The sequence below is a fragment of the Sphaerodactylus townsendi genome, linkage group LG13 (assembly GCF_021028975.2).
Source record: "Sphaerodactylus townsendi isolate TG3544 linkage group LG13, MPM_Stown_v2.3, whole genome shotgun sequence".
In the NCBI taxonomy this organism is placed as follows: domain Eukaryota; kingdom Metazoa; phylum Chordata; class Lepidosauria; order Squamata; family Sphaerodactylidae; genus Sphaerodactylus; species Sphaerodactylus townsendi.
Window position 1 is genome coordinate 49,433,155 of NC_059437.1, and position 23,083 is coordinate 49,456,237.

The window sequence follows — 23,083 nt, forward strand, 5'->3', positions numbered from 1 at the left end:
AGACCCCTGATCTAGAGATATCAATCAAGCTATGTCTTACATGCTTGGTCACCACCTAAATGATGGATATCAGTCATAAGAACATAAGAAGAACATAAGAACAAGCCAGCTGGATCAGACCAAAGTCCATCTAGTCCAGCTCTCTGCTACTCGCAGTGGCCCACCAGGTGCCTTTGGGAGCTCACATGTAGGATGTGAACGCAATGGCCTTCTGCGGCTGTTGCTCCCGATCACCTGGTCTGTTAAGGCATTTGCAATCTCAGATCAAAGAGGATCAAGATTGGTAGCCATAAATCAACTTCTCCTCCATAAATCTGTCCAAGCCCCTTTTAAAGCTATCCAGGTTAGTGGCCATCACCACCTCCTGTGGCAGCATATTCCAAACACCAATCACACGTTGCGTGAAGAAGTGTTTCCTTTTATTAGTCCTAATTCTTCCCCCAGCATTTTCAATGAATGTCCCCTGGTTCTAGTATTGTGAGAAAGAGAGAAAAATGTCTCTCTGTCAACATTTTCTACCCCATGCATAATTTTGTAGACTTCAATCATATCCCCCCTCAGCCGCCTCCTCTCCAAACTAAAGAGTCCCAAACGCTGCAGCCTCTCCTCATAGGGAAGGTGCTCCAGTCCCTCAATCATCCTTGTTGCCCTTCTCTGCACTTTTTCTATCTCCTCAATATCCTGTTTGAGATGTGGCGACCAGAACTGGACACAGTACTCCAAGTGCGGTCGCACCACTGCTTTATATAAGGGCATGACAATCTTTGCAGTTTTATTATCAATTCCTTTTCTAATGATCCCCAGCATAGAGTTTGCCTTTTTCACAGCTGCCATGCATTGAGTTGACATTCCCATGGAACTATCAACTAAGACGCCTAAATCCCTTTCCTGGTCTGTGACTGATAGCACTGACCCCTGTAGCGTGTATGTGAAGTTTGGATTTTTGAATCCCACCATCTCCTTTGACCCAGCTTCAGAACCCCAATATCCTTAGCGTCGTGACAAAAGCATTGCTGGTGCCTGTTGGATCCACACTTGTGGAATAGCTCGTGCTTGAGCACCCTGGGCAGGAACTTGAGTCTTGCACGCACGTCCTGAGATGGTTCCAGCACAGCTGCTGGTGACCCATCTTGCGTTCCTCGTGCCCTTTAGAGAAGAGATCTTTGGTGGCCATTCTATGCCTATTTCTACGAGTCTTGAAGTCTTCTCCAAACTAGTTTCTTGGTGCGAAACTACAAATTGCGAGGTAATAAAATATTATGTCAACGGAGGTCATAGCAGCACCCGGGAGGAACGCCAATGTGTGGCAGAGAGGCATTTCCTGGCCTGCTCCTCTGGGGGAGGCGATGCTCTAACCTAACATGACATATAGGCAGCTAATGGTCATTTGACCACCTGGCTAATTGTCAGCTTTACAAGAAGTGGTCTCTGAACAGCTGCCTTCCCAAACAGGCTCCCTGACTAAAGGGAGAGGACGCCGTTCCCGCAGCAGCCTCCAAATGTTATGCTGGAAAACGGTGTCCTATAATTTGATCTTGGCTATAATGAGCCATCTGCTGCAAGTCTTACTTTGTGAGGACTGTTTGAAGGAGCTGGAAGTTGCGTTTGGTGGTTTTGGGGGTGAACTGATGTACCCCAGACCAGGACTCCCAGATTCGGGAGACATTGGAGAATTCAATGCCAGCCTTATCTTTTGGGCCTTGACCAGGTTAGGGCTTCTGCTGCAATGGACTTGAAAGAACGTGGCGTGGGCTCGGTCATTGATATCCCAACACACACGTGCTTCCCGTGTAGGACCTTCCCACCTAAAATGTGTGAAGGGAATGTGGAAATAATTTCCTCTGGGACTGAGTTGTCAACCTTGCCACTTTAGTAGCAAAGCCCATGGAATTCCAACATAGTTATGATAGCCATGTTAGGCACATGTCCTGTGGCATGGACAATATCCAAAGAAGTAGTTTGAGCTACTTTGTGACAGAGGGATTTAAACAACTAGCGACGCTCCCATTCTGCGTGGAACAGACACTGCTTGAGAGCCACAAGCAGTGGTGGGATCCAAAAATTTTAGTAACAGGTTCCCATGGTGGTGAGATTCAAACTGCGGCATAGCGCCAATGGGGCTGGGCAGGGCATGACAAGGGCATGGCCGGGCATTCCGGAAACGGGGCATTCCTGGGCGGGGCTGTGGCAAGGACACAGCTGCTGCGCTGGTCCTTGGGCGGGAAACAAATGCACGCAGGCGCACGCTGGTGCACCTCCTGCTAGACTGCGTCAAGTTCTGCGCGCTACTCTGAGAAGAGGGATGTAACTAAGGCAAAAATCACATGGCAAAATCACCAATTAGTAGCCCCCTCTCGGCACACACAAATAATTAGTAACCTACTCTCGGGAACCTGTAAGAACCTGCTGGATCCCACCTCTGGACACAAACCTAAATGTGCTAAACTAGGGCCAATCAGATGTACAACACAAACTCAGTGCTGGGCTTTCTGGCTTCTACTGAGCATCTAAACAATGGAGGAGGACATTAATTTGAAAGGCAGGAGGGGGAGGCTTGACCCTTTGACCACCCACCTTTTCCTCATTTGTTTTTCTTCCACATATCAGGGGGAACTGGCCAGGAAGCAGACAGCATGGGTCAATTGGTAAGAGAAGGAAAAATTAGAAACCATACTCCGTTCTGTGTTTCTCTCCTTCAAATCATGCTCTCTCTTTGGGTTTTAGTAGGGACGATTGGCCCAGCTCCATTATTTTGTTGTCCCAGAAGTCACTCTGTATTCTGCTTCTTTGTTTTGGCTTAAGCAGGAGAATTTCTAAAATTAATTAATAACCTGGAGCATGCACAGGAGGAAGGGAGAAGCGTTCCTGCTCTTTTGTGCGTACACACCTTTCCCTCTCTCCTCATTAAGACTGTGCACATGCACCCTAATAAAACACTGCAAAAAAGCAATCTTGGTGGGATTGCATTGAAACAGCATGAGGATTCATTCGGCAGGACGCTTTTATAAATGCCAAACAACACACTAGTATAACAGCGCGCCAAAAGAATCTGGATGAAGCTGTTCATACCGCAAGACTGCTTTTTCCTGCAGAGCCTTTATCGATTTGCATGCACACATCCGTAATATAAAGGAGGGGGAAGGACACAAAGAAATGGGAAAATATAGCAAACCGTGCATGAAACGAAGCAAAGCTGTGGGGGGTCATTTTCACACTTATAGCTGCAAAATGGAAGGAGAATGTCATTCAAGGATACATCCAGAAGTGTTTGTCTTGCCTACATTTTAGCAGACATCCAGGTTACAGGAGCCAACGTTTTCCCCCAATGTCTAATCTGGTTCCTAGCTACATTTCTCTACAGCTGTTTCAATCTACAATGAGCAAAAGCCAACTGAACAAGCACATGTCCTTCTTTATTACGAAACTGGGTGGGAGGGGGGAGGAGAAGGAGGAAAGAACCACTTCTACCATTTTATTACTTTGGAGGCAAAGTCGTTATTTGCTGCTATATAATCTATATTTTACTCTCATCCCATTCAATTAAGATTTCATACCGTTGACAACATCATGCTATCTCTAAGACTTATTGCGAAAGCCACGACATAAAGCCCATAAATAAGTGGCAGGATTTTCATACTCCAAAAGAACAAGAATACAGAGAGGCAAAGTAAAAAAAAAATTAAAATTAAAAGGGGAAGATTTGTTTGAGCGTTCCTTATTTGCTGCAGAACAGTGGGGAATGTATAAAGTCCAGCATGATGAAGAGGCTTTGGTGGCAGCAACATTTATGACCTCCTCCTATCACACAAACAGTACCCTGTATGCTGGAGATGGAAGAAGCAATGAGAAACAGACGGTGCGTAAAGGTGAAAACTCCCTGCTAACCCTGCAAGCAAAGAATTCCTAATACAGTGTTCTAACTCCTAACATTGGGGAGCATTTTAAAAAAGATACTTTGTTGGAGAGATTGTTAAAAATGTATGGGTAAATCATGGGACTTGGGTTACTCTACGTAACCCAACGTAAAATATTGGGGATCAAATCAAGCCTGAATTCTCCCTACAAGCTGCAATGTCTTAACTGAGGCTGTCGTACTTTGGTCACAATACGAAGACATTAGGAATCACTGGAAAAGACAATCATGTAAGGAAAAGCTGAAGGCAGCAGGAAAAGAGGATGCCCCAAAAGCCAATGGATTGACTCAATCAAGGAGGCCACAGCTCTGAGGCCGTTTCCGCACGGGCATTTAATGGCGGCCTGGAGACGGCAAAAATGCCGTCTCCAGGCCGCCATTCACACAGGGGGCGCAGCTGCATCGCAGCCGCGGCGCCCTTGTGCCGCCCGACCGCCACGAAGCCGGCATTTCCCCAGAGTGCTCGGAAGCACTCTTGTTGGGGAAACGCCTCCTCGAAGCCGCTGCCGAGCGAACGGCAGCAGCTTCGAGACGCCTCCCCCACCCGGCACTTACCTTGTCCCCGGGCCTCCGGCACGTCGGAGGCCCGGGGACATGCCGGGTCGGCCAGGCGCTGGCACTCCGCGGCGCTGGCTGCCCGGCTCTTTCCAGGACCGTCCATGCGGACGGTCCCAGCATCGTCGTGTCGGCGTCGGAAACGCCGACCCGGCCGCTTCTGCATTCGTGCGGAAACAGCCTGAGTTTTCACGACTTGAGCGAGGCTGTTGACAATAGGACATTTTGGAGGATGTTGATTCATAGGGTAGCTCTGACTTAATGGCACTTAACACACACAGGGGGTGGAAGGGGACCCGGTATTGTGGGGGAAGCTCTTGGGGGATCAGCCTTTATTACAGTGGCCCACTACGGCTGACCTAAATAGTTTCTCTGTTAATGAGAGAAGACAGCACAGGGAAGATGAGCACATGTTCACTTATTCTGCTGGATAATGTGGAAGCAATCCAGTTGGCAAGCTATCTGGGTGATGTGACAACTGCCGGGGTAGGGGGAATGGTTCCATTTGCTCAGGATTCACATGGGCTCGTCCCAAACTGTTATACACTATCTGGTGTCAAAGCCAAGTTTAAGCAGGAACCAGGACAGACTTAGGATGGGAGCCAGGCGCAAGCTGGATAGTTGCCTGGGCAAAGATGAGAACCTGACCTGGAAGCATTTACCCTGCCTTGTGAATGCCCTCTTCTTCTTGTGCCTTCCTTGGTTATGAAAAGTATTTTGCAGGGAAAGGCTATCGTGGATTATCTGGCAGCTGGTAAATGTTCTGTTTGAGGGTTGCTACTGTTGTGATTTTCATGATTTGCAGTTGCAATATATCGTATTATCTTGGTTATAAAGCTTCTGACAGCTTTCAAGACTTCGGTGGGTGTAATTTTGCTTAGGATTGCACTGTAAGCATCTTTGAGGCTGTAAAGCCGGGAAGAAAACTGAAATGGAATTAATCCTGGCCCCTCCAAGAATAAGGGGGCCAGTTGGCTTGAGCCTCTGGACTCAGGCTATCAAGGAGTCGCGCATGTATGAGCAAGAGCCATGGAGGAAGGGGCAAAGACAGTGGACACTCCTTGCAAGAAAAAGGTCTTGAGTTCTGTCCCTGGGTTCTCCAGTTCCTTTTGCTCATGACTTGTTGGTCTATGAGCCTTAAAAAAAATAGAATCTGAAAATGGAAATGGAAATGGCATCTCCAGTTCAAAGATGTCAAGGAGAAGATGTTGCTAAGACACTTCTCTACCTCAGACCCTGGAATGGACCAATAAGTTAAGGAGACCAATGGTATGACTTGGTCTGAGGCAGTTTTCTATGTTCTCTGACATTGCTCAACAGGGGGGAAATGCCATTTGCGCAATAGTTCACTGTACGTACAGCTAATAAAAGGTCAGTCCCAGTGTAATAAATCTATGACATGTTGCAAAGTAGGAACGAAAGAAACGTTCATGATTCATTGACTTTGTTGATGTAGTTTCAATACCTCCCTGTGTAATGTGGGTTACACCTTGACATTTTTAAAAAGAGAAATATTTAACCCTTTGAGAGGAGTGAAATCCAGCGACTGAGGAGCCATTGGGAACTGACTGGAGACTGCAATCTGAAGAGGCCAGGAAGGAAAGTATATCCTCCTGGTACTTGCTGCTATCTATAAATTCTGAAGGCATCCTCCTCTTGCTATCTTAGACTAGTGGACTCAGGTGTGTTACAGAGTCCCTCCTACTTGGCTGTGAGCCCTCATAGTGTGGCTGCTGTTGTGAATCAGAAGGATATATGAAGTAGACAGCAAGAGTGTTATACCTTGCCTTCTCTTTGTATGAATGCTGAGAAGAACAGCTAGGTAGTGGGGAGAGTTGCTCTATGGTGCTGAGGATTTCTCTATGGCTCTGACCCTTAGCTTTTTCTTTGGGCACTGGGCTTGTATTTTCTGTCCCCAGCATTTTTGGTCCGCTGTCCATGGTCCTGACCTTGGCATCAGAAGGGTCATAACTCTGGCTCCCCCTATCCTGTTATGTAATCCTGCGGGCCCCAAAGCTACCAACTCTGGAAAGGTTGAGAACCACTGTCTTGAGGACCATTGCCTTGGTCATTATCTACTCTACTCTGGTTTGCCAGATGTTCATCTATTATAGGAGATGCTTGGTAGAGAGGTGAACAGTGGGCTTCTTAGGGAACTTCATCCAGAAACGTTTCTCCTTGAGGAACCCTTGATGAGCTTTGAAAGCACTCCAGTATTCCCCAGAAAACATTCTGGAAATCACTAACCTATCAAACTCAGAGGGTAGCCATATTGGTCCCCAGTAGAATAGCCAGATTTGTGTCCAGTAGCACCTTAGAGACCAACAAGATTCAGGGCATGAGGTTTCAACAGTCAAAGCTCCCTTCATCAGATACAAGGTGGATGGAATGGGGATCTCTGCAGAATCTCAGACTAGGATATAAGGACTCCCTGTCTCCATTCCAACTTGCATCTGACCAAGGGAGGGAGGTTAATCTGTCACAGGAGGCGCCGCGGGTAGACACCAGCGGATTTGCCCTCCCCGGGGCCTTTGCTCAGGCAGAGGGGTGGCTCCACTAGCAGGCAGCCACTGTGGGCTGTCAAAACGGCCAGGGCAGTGCACGCCACTTAAATGCTCCTGTGCCCCCGCTGCCTATGCCGGTAGCACATGGGTATCCTGGAGGCATGGCTGGGGTGGAGTTGATGTTGGCTTCCACCCATGCTTTGCCACCAGAAACACTGACACTCGTTTCCTGGACTTACTCTACCTTCTCAGTGGCATAAGTCCATGGGAGCAGTATTGAGGATTTTCCGGTGGTGGGGGGTTGGTTGCCTTTTTGGTTCCTTATGCTGCTGGAAAGCCCTCCTGGGAATGGCAGGGTAGGGCAGGGCAGGTGTGGCGCAGCATTTGGGCCCCCAACCATTTGGGTAGGGCTGCCTGGGAGCTTTGATTCTCAAAAGGTTATCCCTTGAAAATCCTGTTGGACTCAAAAGAACTTCTGGACTCAAATCTAGCTATCAGAATCAGCCAGCATATCTGACATACCAATAAACCTTCTGAGACTGGGAAGGTCTGGACACCATACAAAGCACTAGCCAACAGAGACATTAACGCTTTGCACTGCCACCCATTCCATTGTCTAAAAGGGAATATGAGCCAGGAAGATGCGCTTGCTCCAGAGATAGGTCGAGCTTACAGATCCCTCTAGTGCAAATTCCCTCAACATGACAGCAGCCGAATGAAGCCTGAAATGAGAAGTGCACGAGAAGCAGTGCCCCTGACCAGAGCCTCTGATCATCAGAATTGACAAATCAAAGGAATTCTCCAACTTAAAATGGTTTCCATTCAGCAAAAGAAGTCTCAGCATTAGGAAAACAAAACAAAACAAGGTTCTAGCCCTGAAGGCAGCCAGTAGAAGCTTGAAAAGTGCTTGGCGATCCCCAGCAATAAAACCCATAAAGAAGTAAAAATGTTTGTAGAACAGCAACAGGTGCAGCTTTCTCCTCCACCATTGCTCTGTTGGAAAGATGAAAGAGCTGTTTACTGGGCGGGGGGGGGGGGGGGGGAAAGAAAATAAAAAATGACATCTGTGGATAATAACACAATCAGCTGCAGTCTGGCTGCCTAGTTCACAGTATATTTTTCTTGCGGTGGTTTAGTTGCGCGGAGGAGTTTTTATTTTAATGGGTGGCTGGTATTTGAGTGTAGCGTTTTTTTTTCCTTGGTATGTTTTGGTTTGGCATTCAATGTTCCCCTCTGCTCATAAAAGCAGAGAGATAAATCACAGCGCCGGTCCCATTACGGTTTCCCAAAACTGCAGGTTAATTCAGTCCGCAAAATCCACCTGACAAGACAGTTGTTGGTGCTCGTACCAAAGGGTATTTCAGTCAACGCAAAAAGCCCCTCTGGTGGAACTCCATTGCGGATGGCCACAGCATTGCCAACAGCCTTTGGAAATGGCATAATAAAAACTGAACAGATGTGCAGGCTACACATGCACAATATATGCCATCTTTGTTAGTCCCCAGGCCAACGTACAGCAAGAAAGTATGGCTTAGATTTCAGTTCCCTTCAGCCGCTGGCTTTCATACAGTATTAAAATAAAACGTTTGTTGGCTGGATGTTTCTGGGATAAGCTGAGCCCAGATAATTGGATTACTCGTTATTTAATGTCAATAGCGGATGTCGATCTGGACAAGAGCGTCCCGATTTTAATAACGCTGTAGCAAACACTGGCTCTTTGCAAAGCAGAAAGCAAAGCACATTGCAATCTTCTTTCCTGAGGTGCCACTAACTTTTCTCAGGCCTGTTACCAAGGCAGCAGTATCCATTTCCCCTCCTCTCATCTCTGCCTTAGTTACAAGACAGTCCAGTGTATATCGCTGCTCGCTATTCCGTATTTGTTCGGTGACCAGGGCAGGTAAAGACATTCACAAAAGCTGGAATGTCGCTCAGTGTATGGCAACATGGTGTGTGGGGGTTTTCCCCCTTCCAATTGAGTGGGTGATGATTTCAGTAGAGGTCACTACTGGCACGTATTAAGAGCAAATCCTGGGCGGGCAGGCACCACGGCAAAGGTCCTGAAGATACAACTTGGCTAATGGATAGGAGGGCCGGTTGGGTCTGACATCAGACTGCCGAGAGATCGATTTTGTTAGCTGAATTGCTGCTCTTGTCCCAAGTATTCAGTTTTGTAGGGTTGGTTCCTGGCCTGTTCCCAGTTATCTGGAGAGAGAAAATAAGAGTGAAGTGGTGGCTGAGATCTCACAGGGGGGATAGACCTGTGTGTCTCTTTGACCTCTTGGGTCTGCAAGTGAGCGCTCATGCCATAAAATGCCTGCTCAGAGGGGGAAACAGAGCCCAGAAAGAAAGTTGCCACCTGCAAGGGACACAGGTGCCAACTGCCATCAAACTGCTAGCATTTCTCAGAAAAAGATGCGGGCAATATGAATTAAGAACATTTGCATTCTGAACTGGGCAATTATGAATCTTGTCCGCCTCGCCAATCAAGACAGATGTCTTGTACGAAGTCGGCTCACAGCATGCCCTGCTGTCTGGGGTGAAGGGTGTCTCACAACTAAAATAAAAGATGTGCACAAAACGTGAGCTCAGCCCCTAGATGGGCCCCTCCACATAGGTTCTCAGTGGGCTGTCTTTTTTAATTTATTTTTTTAACCACGTGTATGAATCGTACAATCCTCCATTCATCCTTCTCTTATTAATGAAAAGCAGAATGAAGTTTTGGCTCCTTCCAGCCAGGGCTTTCCCCCCATGTGGACAGCATGAAGCCACCACACTAAAGGGAACTGTAGAGATGCCACCATGCCCAACCTTAGGCCCCTTCCGCACACGCAAAATAATGCATTTTCAAACTACTTTCACAACTGTTTGCAAGTGGATTTTGCCATTCCGCACAGCTTCAAAGAGCATTGAAAGCAGTTTGAAAGTGCATTATTCTGCATGTGCGGAAGGAGCCTTAGCATCATTTCATCTGGCTTCTTTTCTCTTTTAGCAGCAGAAAGTGCTGTCAAGTCACAGCTATGGTGATACTATAAGGTTTTCAAGGCAAGAGATGAATAGAGGCAGGTTGCTATTGCTTGCCTCTAAATAGCGACCCTGTTATTCATTGGTGGTCCCCCATCTAAATACTAACCAGGGCTGACCCTACTTAGCTTCCAAGATCTGATTAGATCAAGCTAGTCTGCACCATCTAGGTCAGAGCTCATTTCCTACACCTTGATTGCTATAGTAAGTACTATGCATGGTTAGTCCAATCATTTAAGAAACAGGCAAGTTCACTGACCAAAACTAAGGTCTTTGAACATCCTGGGAACTCTTTCCTATATCAACTGGTCTGAGGAGACACCTCTAAATATTTGTCATGAATAGAGCAGCCAACTCCTGCTTGGGAAGTATTTGGAGATTTGGGTGTGCAGCCTGGGGAGCGAGGGGTTTGGAGAGCAAAGGAACCTCAGAAGGGCATAACGCCGTATTGGTCATTTCCACATGACACAAATAAAATGTTTTCAGGGAGCAAATAAAACATTTCCTCCAAGGAAAATGTCAACAGAGATAAATGCGGGGGGGGGGGGGATTAGGACTACTAAAAGGCATCTGGTGGGCCACTGCGAGTAGATGGACTTTGGTCTGATCCAGCAGGCTCGTTCTTATGTTCTTACATTCTAAGGAGTTTAGCCCAAAACGTTTTATTTTCAGTCTGAAAACGTTTTATGTGCAAGCTGTTTCCAATTGATGCTTTTGTGAAAATGTTTTGAAAACATTTTCACTTGCTGTGCAGAACTCTTTAAAATGTTTCCCATGTCTCCCAGACTTTGTGTTACAAACAATCTTGCATGAGTCCAGGAATACTTACGATATCAGAGTTGAAAGGTTTCACATGGATATTGCGCATGGAACTGCTGGTGAGGGACCACACTTTGGTTTTGTGCTTGAAGGCAGCTCTCACCTAGGTGGAGAAAGAAAGATGGCCGCAAGAGAGAAGAAGCTTCAGAAGGCTGAAACTAAGTGAAACTACATTCCCACTGGCCCACAACATATGTCCTTTCTCTGTTCCCCAGTCCTTCACATGAGCAACCAACTCTTATCTGGTAAACTTGACCTTGGGCCAGTTGTTTTGAGGGGGCTGTCTGTAAAGCTACAGACTACAGAAATTGCAAATGTGCACATTTGTGTTGCTGTAGCTTCACAGACAGCCCCCTCAAAACAAAAAGGAAAAATGGCACATGCATGGGATCACTGGGCTATACAAACTGGGCTATACATTTACTTTGTACAGTGAAACAACAAACAAATGATCTGCAAGCAGAGGAAACCTCCATGGGAAATCTCCACAGTGAATGCCCTGCAGCCTATACAATGGTGGGTGCATTGTGAAATTGACAAAAGCTCCGTGCAGCAGGTGGGAATAATTTGGGCTGACAGTGCTTGTGTTCTCCCATGCTGTCGCAGCTCATGCCCCGGGCGCAGTTCCCCCTCCCTTGGTCACCGGTAGGGAGCAATTTCTTTTGGTAAGAAAAGAAATCGCCCATTTTGTCAGTCTTTCAAGGATCACAAGAACAGGAGAAAAAGAAAAAAACCCAACAACATTCTTTCATTTTTAAAATGGCAAGCAATAGTGGCTGAATCATGGGGTCCACATGCCGGCAGATTGCCTCCTTTAAGGTGACAATCTTGAAACATGTTACTCAGCACAACATCCTTCCGGCTTTGGGCAAACTGCAGTGGAGATTATTTTTCTGCTCAGCAGAAGCTCTGCCCCTGCTCTGCACATATATTGGGAAGGTCACTTTTTCATGTACAAAAACTCCACCCAAAATGTGTTAATTCAGTGCTGGCAAAGGACTGCACAAAGAGTGGCTCGTAAATACTTCAGGCAATGTCACATCTAGACCAATTAATGCAAGTAGGAAAAACGTCTACAATCAACCCACTTGCAAGATAGCTGACCACAGTAGGAATGATGGCTAGGATTGCTAACTCTGGGCTGGGAAGAAGAAGAAGAAGAAGAAGAAGAAGAAGAAGAAGAAGAAGAAGAAGAAGAAGAAGAAGAAGAAGAAGAAGAAGAAGAAGAAGAAGAAGAAGAAGAAGAAGAAGAAGAAGAAGAAGAAGAAGAAGAAGAAGAAGAAGAAGAACCAGCTGCTTCTTTCCCTTCCTCTCCCCACAACAGACACCTTGTGAGGTAGGTGGGGCTGAGAGAGTTCCAAAGAACTGTGACTAGCCCAAGAGAGGGGTTTGAAGAGGGGAGGGAGCTCAGCAGAGTATAGGATGATAACACCCCCTCCCCCAAAGCAGTCATTTTCTCTAGTGCAGGGGTCTTCAACCTGCGGCTCTCCAGATGTTCATGGACTACAATTCCCATCAGCCCAATTGGCCATGCTGGCAGGGGCTGATGGGATTTGTAGTCCATGAACATCTGGAGAGCCGCAGGTTGCAGACCCCTGCACTAGTGGAAATGATCTCTGTTGTCTGAAGATCAGTTTTAATCCTGGCAAATCTCCAGGTTCTACCTGGAGGCTGTCAACTCTACGACCTGGTGTGCCCTATAATTTTTAATGCACTACCACTACCTTAATGGAAAATGCTGTTAGTGGGAAGCAATGTTTAAGAGGTTTTTCTGCGGTGATTGCTAAAACTATTATTTATCACCCCTGCTCATTTCTCCCTCCCTCTCTCTCTCTCCCTCTTGTCTTCCCTTTTTGTTTTGGCAAACAAACTACAGAATCTAATGGGAAAAGATGAAATGGTGTACACTCCCAGCACGGCTCTGCTCCCGAGGCAATCAAAACAGCTCCCATCATTTACAACACACTTTTCCATCGAGCACTTCTGTTATTGCGTGTAAAAGTCAGCAAGAAATGGGATTCGGGCTTGATGCCGTCTGAGTTTCAATGCAGCAGCAAAACTTGTCCAACTTGTCTCCTGGTTGGGGCTGCTTCCCTATACTGAAACGGGGAACTTTTCTTTTCTCAATTTGCTTAAGGCTGCAGCTTTGGTAGCAAGCACTTGATTGATCAAACACCAGGTGAAATTATGTCCTGGCTTGAAAGGAATGTGAGACATACTGGGAAATCACCCCAATTTAAAATTTAAGACATATGAAATTGTATTAAAGATTATTACTTCCAGATCAGGAGTGCAGTGATTCAGGGACAGTGGCCCTTTCTGCACCAACCTTTTAAAATGTTTTGAGGCAGGAAATAAAACATTTTATCTGGGGTGTTCTGCATTGTTCTTCGCCCTTACATTCTGAAAACTTTTTATCTGGAAACCCTTTTACAATGATTGTTTGGGGTGAAATGTTTTCAAGAAGCCTTCCCTTGCTGGGCAGGCATATTTTGAACATTTTACCTTTCCCGCTGCATTTTCTGTGCCTCCAGGCCGTCCCTGTACTTTCCCCTCTGTGCCCTTTTATTATGTTCCTGAGCTCACTCGGTTCCTTCTTGCCTCTTTATTTTTGTCAGTTCTGTGGTTTGTTTGTTTTTAAAAATTCTACATAGCAACAGAGAATCCATGCATCGTGTCTTCAAAGCATCAATTCTCTGAATAATCACAAAAGAGAGAAAAAAAAACCCTCAAGGTGGCCATGAAATATTTTAAGGGGGTGAGATTAAAAACATTTTATAAATGTTCTACAAACATTTTAGGTGACTTGTGTGGAAAGGGTCAGTGTCTGGGCTCTCTGGGGATTCCAAAGCTGATTTTCTGTGAGGTCTAATAGACCCCTCAACGTCATATTTGTTCATTTGGGCATTCAAGTAAAAACCTATTGGAAGTACTAAATTGGAGATTTGTAATATATTTGGTCGTTGACTGTAAATAAAGTCTTCTTCTTCTATTGGAAGTAGAAGTGGAAAACCCCTAATTGGTTAAAAGTAGAGATAAATCAATAGACCATTTCATTTTTAAAAATGTCTATATGCTGTCATGGTTTATTTTATATATTTTAATATACTTCATTTATCTCCCACTTTTCTTTCCAGTAGGGAACCAAAGTGGCTCAAAATATTCTTCCTTCCTATCTCCATTTTATCCTCACAACAGCCTTATGACATAGGTTAAGCTGAGAGTCCATGGTTGACCCAAAGTCAACTGGCAGGACTCCATGACATCGTGAGGATTGGAACCCAGGCCTTGCAGCTTCTAACCACTACACCACACTGTCTGTGAATGGTTTTGGAGTACACATTTGCATTCTAGCGCTGTCAATTATTTTGTCTCTTGCATGTGTTCTTGTGCTTTTAAAGAATAAACAGAATTTGTGCATATAAATGGCTGCATCTTAAGCCATTTTTTTCCATGAGTGAAAACTGGAAGGAGATATTAGTTATGATCACTCAAAAGGCTAAAATTAGGGAATTCCCCTGCAGGGAAGGGACTGTAGCCAGGAGACAAAGAAGAAAAGCTGCCCGGATCCAACTCTATGTGCATCTTTTAAATGTATAACATATGTGTTCCATATGCTGATCTAATAAAAATAATACTAAAAATGTGTACATTCTGAGGGAAAACATTAACATGACAAAACAGAGAAATGTCACAAAAACACTCACACATTCAGTTTTACTCTAGGGGAAAGTAATTGTGGCCATTCAAATTTAAAGAGCAAACTTGCAGAATCCGATGGTATCGCCAGTTAGAACCTTTCTGTTTTTGCAAAAATATAACAGCTATTTAATTTCCCCCAAAATAGCTTTAATTAAGGTTGTCTTTTAGTAAAAACACTATTTCTCCCGCATACAGAGAACTAATACATCTGGGGGGGAAAGGACCAGGGTTAGAAGAAGAGTTTGAATGTATACCCCAACTTTCTCTCTTTTAAGGAGACTCAAAGGAGCTTACAAACTCCTTCCCTTCCTCTCCCCACAACAGATACCTTGTGAGGTAGGTGGGGCTGAGAGAGTTCTGACACCCAGCAGGCTTCACGTGGAGGAGTGGGAAAACAAATCAGGAGATCAGGCCAACCTGAGTCATTCCTTGCAAACTATTATTATTATTATTATTATTATTATTATTATTATTATTATTATTATTATTATTATTATTATTATTATTATTATTTGCCGTCAAGTCACAGCTGACTTAAGGCAACTCCCTGTGGGGTTTTCAAGGTAAGAGACAGACAGAGGTGGTTTGCCTTTGCATGCCTCTACGTCATAACCCTGGTATTCTTTGGCGGTCTCCCATCCAAATACTTGCTTAGTTTCTAAGATCTGATAAGACCAGGTCTAGCCACAAACATTATATGCCCATATAAAGATTCATTAGTTGGACTAAAGTAGAAGAGAAGAGATTGGATTTATACCCCACTTTTCTCAACTGTCTCACAGTGTCTCAACTGTCTCACAGAGTCTCAGGCCCTTTCCGCACAGGTGGAATACAGCGCCCCAGGGACAGCAAAAACGCCGTTCCTGGGGTGCTGTCCTGGCTGCCCCAGAGTGGTGCGAAGCCGCCGCTTTAAACCTCGCTCGTTGCGCAAGAGATTTGCAAAGCGGTGGCTTCTCGCCGGCGTGGTGCGAACCGCACTAGCGGGACGCTGCCACTTTCCCCGTTGCCTCCACTGACCTTCTTGCCTCTGGAAGTCGGAGGGCAGCATGGGCAGGTCCCTGCAGCCCTCCAGAGTGACACTGGACAGGAAGGTCAGTCGAAGGGGCTGACAAAGAGGTGGCTCCATGTGAAGCCGCCTCTCCGGCTGGAGGGAAAGTCAGGGCCGCTCGCACGATAGCGTGTGAACTGTCCCCAAGCCTCCACCGGCACAATTCATGCCGGTGGAGCTGCGTTTCTGCATGTGTGTGGAAACAGCCTCGCAGTGGTTTACAAACTCTTCTTCCTCTTCCCACAACAGACACCAGCAATCCTTAGAGAGCATTTTTGGCCTCCTGCTCTATGTCTGGCAAATGAGAGGAAGCAGATAGTACTTTATCCAGTAAATGATTCTACATCTGGCAAATGAGAGCAAGTAGATAGTGCCCAGTACTAGCTACATCCATTGGCAGAAATCCCAATCTCTTTCCTAGCCCCGCTGCCTGCCCTCCTTACTGAGTGCTCAACCTGGAATCTTCGGCATGCAAAGCAGGTATTCTACCACTGAGCTATGGCTCCACTCCCGTACACGAAAGCTCTGCAGATGTGACCTGAATCCTTACAAAGGCCAAGCCTCGGCCATTCATTTTACACCCAGAGCTCTTGACTTCAGCCTAGTTTCCGAGTTTTCTGAAGATGCCATAAATCGCGGAGACACCGCTAAATATACTATATATAAACCGTGAACATTGCTAAGCAACTCTGAGTGAAAAATAAAAGGCCTGCTCTCCAGAGCAACATCATTAAATGGCATCGTTCTCCAAACGCTGCGGCTGATTTACAACCAAATTTTAAATCATCGTATTACTCCGCTAAATAAATAAATACAGATATATATCCCAGAATTACTGTGCTCTCGATTTTACTGCACAAAGGTCTCTTACACAAAGACTTACCTCTGAGTTCAGAAGGCAGTGAAATAGGAAGATGAAGAATCCCTAAAAGAGTAAAATAAAAAAGTATTATCAATCTGAGCTACAGGAGTAACTAGGCAGATTTACATTTAAATGTAAATTGGCTCTAGTTACGCAAGGAGGGGGAAAACAGCACACCAATTTAATTCTTCTTAAGGGCCAAGGAAACCATCCATTCTAGTTGCCCCAAGAATAATTTTGAAAGCCAGCTTGTTTAAAGGACTCATTTGACTCCTTCTCTCCCACTTTTTTTTTTCAGGCCAAGCTACACAATATGCCCAACACATGCCAAGTCATAGATAGATGACCACACTTGCAGTCAGAGGTGTATCGAGGCAGCACTGTGCTAAGGCCCCTTCCGCACACGCAAAATAATGCATTTTCAAACCACTTTCACAACTGTTTGCAAGTGGATTTTACCATTCCGCACAGCTTCAAAGAGCATTGAAAGCAGTTTGAAAATGCATTATTCTGCATGTGCGGAATGAGCCTAAGCTTTCCCCAAAAAACTTCAATGAGTGAGTTTTTTTCAAAAAGATCATTTTTACCCAGTGCTGAGCGAACGGCACCACTTTTAGGCACATCCTCCCCCCCCTCCAACTTACCTTCTCTTTCCTGCACAGCTCTGCAGGGGCGAGGCGTTGCCATGGCCACAGGGGCATGTCCCCTTGTGTCTGCAGAGCTGCGCAGGGAAGAGAAGGAAAGTTGGGCGGGGGGGGGGGGAGGACGTGCCTAAAAGTGGCGCCTCCCACCCGGTGCCGTTCACTCAGCACCCGGAAAAAACTATCTTTTTGAAAAATACTCACTCATTGAGTCCATTTCTCCTTAGGACTGCCACTGGCAAATCCCATGGGAAAACACGGGACTGCCACCAAAAATGGCATCCCTGTATTGAATTTCTCCTGGAAAGAAATCAGCACAGAGATGCCATTTTTGACAGCACTCCCATGTCTTCCCCAGTGAGTAATTCATCCACTAAGAGAGAAATCTTAAGCCCTTCAGGAACGAACACTTGAAAGTGATAAGCACCAACTGGGAATTACTATACTCAAGCAAATACTTCTTACTGTCTGATTTATCTCACTGTGTCTTTAAGATACTGAAAACCAGAAGCACTGATGAGACCCAGGAGTTGCCATTGATCATACAGACTTATGAGCGATGCACAAAGGCCATGAAACTTTAGAGGAAAAAACATAAATAGAAATTGCTGGTAAAGACCTGTCTATTAAAGGCTTGAAATGTTCTACACGAAATTTATACAGGCTCTTTGGCTCTTTCATGGTACCCTGAACTTACTTGCAAGGAATTGAATATTGCAAACATGTACTGGAACACCAACGCGTGGTCATTGACAGCCAGAACGCCAAAGATCCACGAGCTCCCCAGAATAGGCAGCAAGACGGCCACTGCTTTGGTTGTCAACCTGCAATAGGGTGAGAAAGGATGGGGATTTTAATACAACGGGCAAGTTTCAATACTCATCCCAGACGTTCTATGGAACATTTTTAACATGTGCCAGTTTGGGATTTTGTTAAAGAATAACAAAAGCGTGCTGTGTGGTTTCCGGGCTGTATGGCCGTGTTCTAGCAGCATTCTCTCCTGACGTTTCGCCTGCATCTGTGGCTGGCATCTTCAGAGGATCTGATGTTGGGAAAGCAAGTGGAGTGTATATATATCTGTTGGAGTGTCCAGGGTGGGTGAAGAAACATTGTCTGTGAGTAACAAAGAAGGCAACCAGGTCAATAGTTGAGGGCATCTGATTAGAAGTATGAGTAACACCGAAGTCTATAGCATGGGAGTAACAATGGAGATAGCAAGGTCACTGGTGGGAGCATCTGAATAGCAGTATCCTGGCCTTTGTTTCCTTTGTCTATAGTCATCCTGTGTTTGTGTGGAGCTGGTTAGACACTGTCTTGACTCTAGTATTTTTCAACACTGGGAGCCAAGTTCTGTTCATTTTCATAGTTTCTTCCTTTCTGTTAAAATTGTCCATGTGCTTATGGATTTCAATGGCTTCTCTGTGTAGTCTGACGTAGTGGCTTTCAGAGTGGTCCAGAATTTCTATTTTTTCAAATAATATTCTATGTCCAGGTTGGTTTAACAAAACCAAATAACAAAAGGGATTGTCACCCATGCAAGGTGGCATAAGCAAAGCAGAAGTAGCCTGTAGCCTTGCTTAACTGTTACATGAGAGTCAAAGGCCCTTTCTGCGCCAGCCCCTAAAAATGTTTTACGAACATTAAAAAAAAACCTATTTCCCCCAATGAAGCTTCTTCATTCCATTTTTTAACATCTTGTTAGATCAGATGCTATGAGGCTTCAAAGCCTTGGGCTGACATTCTCTAGGAGTTGTGTCTACATGAGGCCCTAAATATATATATTTTTTAAAATTACATAAATAGAGGATAAGATTGCTGGCATGAGTTCAGAAAATCACACTGACAAGAAAGTCCGGGGACTGCAGAGGGGCATGGAAAACGTTGTAAAGAGATCTGCTCAGCAAGTGAAAATGTTTCCACAAAAGAATGATCAGAGGAGGGCAGCCAAAATGGTAAAAGGTCTGGAATCCATGCCCTACGAGAAGAGACTTAGGGAGCTGAGTATGTTTAGTTTGGTGAAGAGAAGGTTAAGAGGTGACATGATAGCCATGCTTAGATATTCAAAGGGATGTCATGTTGGTGAGAGAGCAAGCTTGTTTTCTGCTGCTCCAGAGACTAGGACCGGGAGCAATGGGTTCAAGGTGAAGGTAAAGAGATTCCTCCTAAACATCAGGAAAAACTTCCTGACAGTAAAGGCTGTTAGTGGAATGTACTACCTTGGGGTGTGATGGAGTCTCCTTCTTTGGAGGTTTTTAAAGAGAGGCTGGATGGCCATCTGACTGGAGTGCTTTGATTGTGTATTCCTGCATTGCAGGGGGTTGGACTTGACAGCAATTAATAATGAAACCACCGCCAGTCCTACTGCTACTATCATCGACACACATACAACACTCCTGTGTTGAGCTACACCATTTACTTAGTGAAGTGAAAAAGTAATAAAGGTGCCTTAATAATCTAGAACAGTATAAGCATACAAAACCTTCCACCATACAAAAGGTATGATAGGGAATTAGAATAATGCTGTACTTCTTTGGAACATAAAGTATTCAGCAGAAGGTCATTCTATAACGCCGTTCGCGGCAACAAAAGTGTTTTCATAGATTACTTCTTCAGTAGATGTAAATAATCCTCTGCGCTGTGATAAATAAGCCAAAATATTATGCAATTATCCACACAAGGGAATTTTAACTCCTAAACATTATTGCGAGGCACCTTTATTACTTTTCCACTTCACTAAGTAAACAGTGTAGCTCAACACAGAAGTGTTGTTGTATGTGTGTCGATGATAGTAGCGGTAGCACTGGCGGTGGTTTCATTATTAATGGCTATCTAGTACGCTAGTCCTAATCATTATAGTTATATAGGTTGGACTTGATGGCCCTTGGGGTCTCTCCCACCTCTGTGAGTCTATGATTCCATGACTTTGGGCCAGTCACACACTTTCAACCTAACCCAGGGGTCTGCAACCTGCAGCTCTCCAGATGTTCATGGGCTGCAATTCCCATCAGCTGGGGAGAAGAGACTGCAGTCCCCAGCCTCGGAGAGCTGCTTTTATAAGCACTGAGGTCGGGGGACGGAGCTTGGGGAGGCGTGGCCATGCCCCCAAACCCACCCCATAAAAAAATCTATAGCTACGCCACTGTTCCAAATGTATTATTTGAAAGGCTGCCGCTTGGAGGAGACAGGGAGCTGTTGTCAACAGAGTACAGGACTTACAAGAATTAGGTGTAAATTATGGGTGGAGAATACCAGCTGGTCATTGGGGATAAATAATTACAGTAAGAGCAGTTCAGGAGTGGAGCCGGCTGCCTAGAGAGGTAGTGAGCTCCCCCTCGCTGGCAGTCTTCAAGCAGCGGCCGAACAAGTATTTGTCAGGGATGCTCTATCCTGCATTGGACTAGATGGCCTGTATGGCCCCTGCCAACTCTATGATTCAATGATTCTATAAGTAAACAAATGATAAATATAATGTGCAAGACAGCTGAGATAAAAATACACTTGAAGGAATATGAGTCATTGCCTCGCAGAGCAAAATTTAAAATGTGCTAAATAGTTATTTAATATATGAAAGGATTTTAATAAAACGAAATATAATTAGCTTGATCCGGTTAACCCCGTTTAAGTACCTTTGATTCCATAATGGGAAAATTGAGCATGTTCTTCAATTGTCTCCTCGTATCAATCCGTTTACACTTTAAAGGGTTTAACTTCAGCAGGATCACGCTTCAACTAAACCCAATTTAAGACAAATCAGTGCCAAGTCCTGGCCGATCATCCCACTGCTTCTATGCCCCCTAGTCAGAATTCTAGAAACAACAATAGGTTTGATTCTTATGGAAGGCAAAAGGAAACCTGACACCAAACACATGCCCTTCTGCCACAAACACTGGTGAGTGCCACTGTGCCCATGGGCACCATATGGGGAGTCACTGATCTAGAACAGGGGTCTTCAAACTATGGCCCTCCAGATGTTATGGACTACAATTCCCATCAGCCCCTGCCAGCATGGCCAATTGACCATGCTGGAAGGGGCTGATGGGAGTTGTAGTCCATAACATCTGGAGTGCCAAAGGTTCGCCACCATGCACCTAGTACAATTTAGATGGCATCATGGGGTTTCATGTCTTCTCATCCCCCTGCTTATACACATCCAGGGTTGCCAGTTTTGGGTTGGGAAAAAACTGGAGATTTGGGGGGGTGGAGCCTGGAGAGGGTGGGGTTGGAGAGGGGGGAGGGGCCTTAACAGTGCATAATGCCACAGAGCCCACCCTTCAAAGCAGCCATTTTCTCCAGGAGAACTGACCTTGGTTGTCTGGGGATCACTGTTAATAGTGGAAGTCCTCCAAGTACTGCTTGGAGGTTGGCAACCCCACACATATCATTTGCTGTGACTGCAGAATGCCATGATATCACTGACATATAAGATCTACCTAGACTTCATGGAAGGGCTAGTTAGACACACAGCTACCATTTTCCACAGCAGTCATGTGTATAAAGTAGAAGAAGAAAAGTAGAAGAGTTCTGGATTTATACCCCACCTTTCTCTCCTGTAAGGAGACTCAAGGGGGCTTACAAGCTCCTTTTTTTTCCTTTCCCCACCACAGACACCTTGGGAGATAGGTTGAGCTGAGAGAGTTCAGTGACTAGCCCAAGGTCAGGAGTGCAGAAACACATCTGGCTCACCAGATAAGCCCTCACCACTCAGGTGGAGGAGTGAGGAATCAAACCCAGTTCTCCAGATAAGAATCCACCTGCTCTTAACCACTACACCATGCCTTGTTTGGCCCTGAGCAATTTAGTAGAGTACTGCCTGCCAAATTTTCCCATAGAGCTCCTTAATTAAGAGAATTTGTTTTTAAAAAAAGAAGGATGAACATTCAGAGTAGGTTTGAACATCCCTAAGGGGTCAGCCATCTTCCTATGGCTACAGCACAGTGACAGGTCTCAGAAGACACATGTAACCCCCTACACCACTGTTCTGAGATCTCTCCATTCCAAATGCAAGCAGGCAACAGGTATTTGAAGGATGAGCCATACTGGCTTTCGATCAACAAGACAATCATCCAGGGCGGGCATATTTATGTCCACAGAATGTTGGAAGAAGTTAATCAATACCACTTTCATAATGGAGTACTTTTATGGCGGTGGGGGGGGGATAGCTGACCTTAAATCATAGACCCCTATTTCTATGAATGCAATGCAATATTAATCAACCATCCCCAAGCACCATTCTAAACTGGCAATCATTCTACAAACTCAGGATTTTCTTGCTGCTTTAATTTGTAGCCCCCCACCCCACCCCGGCTGAATGTGAGAATTGCCTGACACGTTCGTAGACATACAGAAGCAGAGGAAGGAACAGTCACAGATGATGGAGAGAAGACCAGAGTCAAAAGATTTCCAAAAGGAACTTTCTCAGCAGAAACTGGCACAAAGAAGTAGAAGAAGAAGAAGAAGAAGAAGAAGAAGAAGAAGAAGAAGAAGAAGAAGAAGAAGAAGAAGAAGAAGAAGAAGAAGAAGAAGAAGAAGAAGAAGAAGAAGAAGAAGAAGAAGAAGAAGAAGAAGAAGAAGAAGAAGAGTTTTGGATTTATATCCCCCCTTTCTCTCCTGCAGGAGACTCAAAGGGGCTTACAATCTCCTGGCCCTTCCCCCCCCGCACAACAAACACCCTGTGAGAATTAGGAAGGAGCTGAGAGCTCCAGAAGCTGTGACTAGGCCTAAGGTCACCCAGGCTGGCATATGTGGGGAGTGTACAGGCTAATCTGAATTCCCCAGATAAGTCTCCACAGCTCAAGTGGCAGAGCTGGGAATCAAACCTGGTTCCTCCAGATTAGATACACGAGCTCTTAACCTCCTACGCCACTGCTGCTCACAAGATGCTGCCCCAAGGAAGTGTCCCCAAGATAAGGTCACAAGATGCTACCTCAAGGAAGTGGGGATCATGGATCTTGGGTGATGATGTCTGAACTGGACCTAAACGATCATCTCATCCAACCTCCTACAGTTCAGAAGGTCCAT

At 45.3% G+C, this 23,083-nt stretch overlaps 1 protein-coding gene across 1 annotated transcript in view; it reads right to left on the reverse strand.

Moving 5' to 3' along the window:
* Nucleotides 1-4,582: 4,582 nt before the first annotated feature.
* The window catches only part of ADGRD1 (adhesion G protein-coupled receptor D1), a 296,498-nt gene continuing 277,997 nt past the window's right edge, over nt 4,583-23,083 (reverse strand). Inside the window, 4 exon segments of the mRNA XM_048515018.1 lie at nt 4,583-9,174; nt 10,823-10,915; nt 16,446-16,487; nt 17,763-17,889. Of these exon segments, the coding sequence (XP_048370975.1) occupies nt 9,079-9,174; nt 10,823-10,915; nt 16,446-16,487; nt 17,763-17,889 (358 nt within the window). The 3' untranslated portion in view covers nt 4,583-9,078.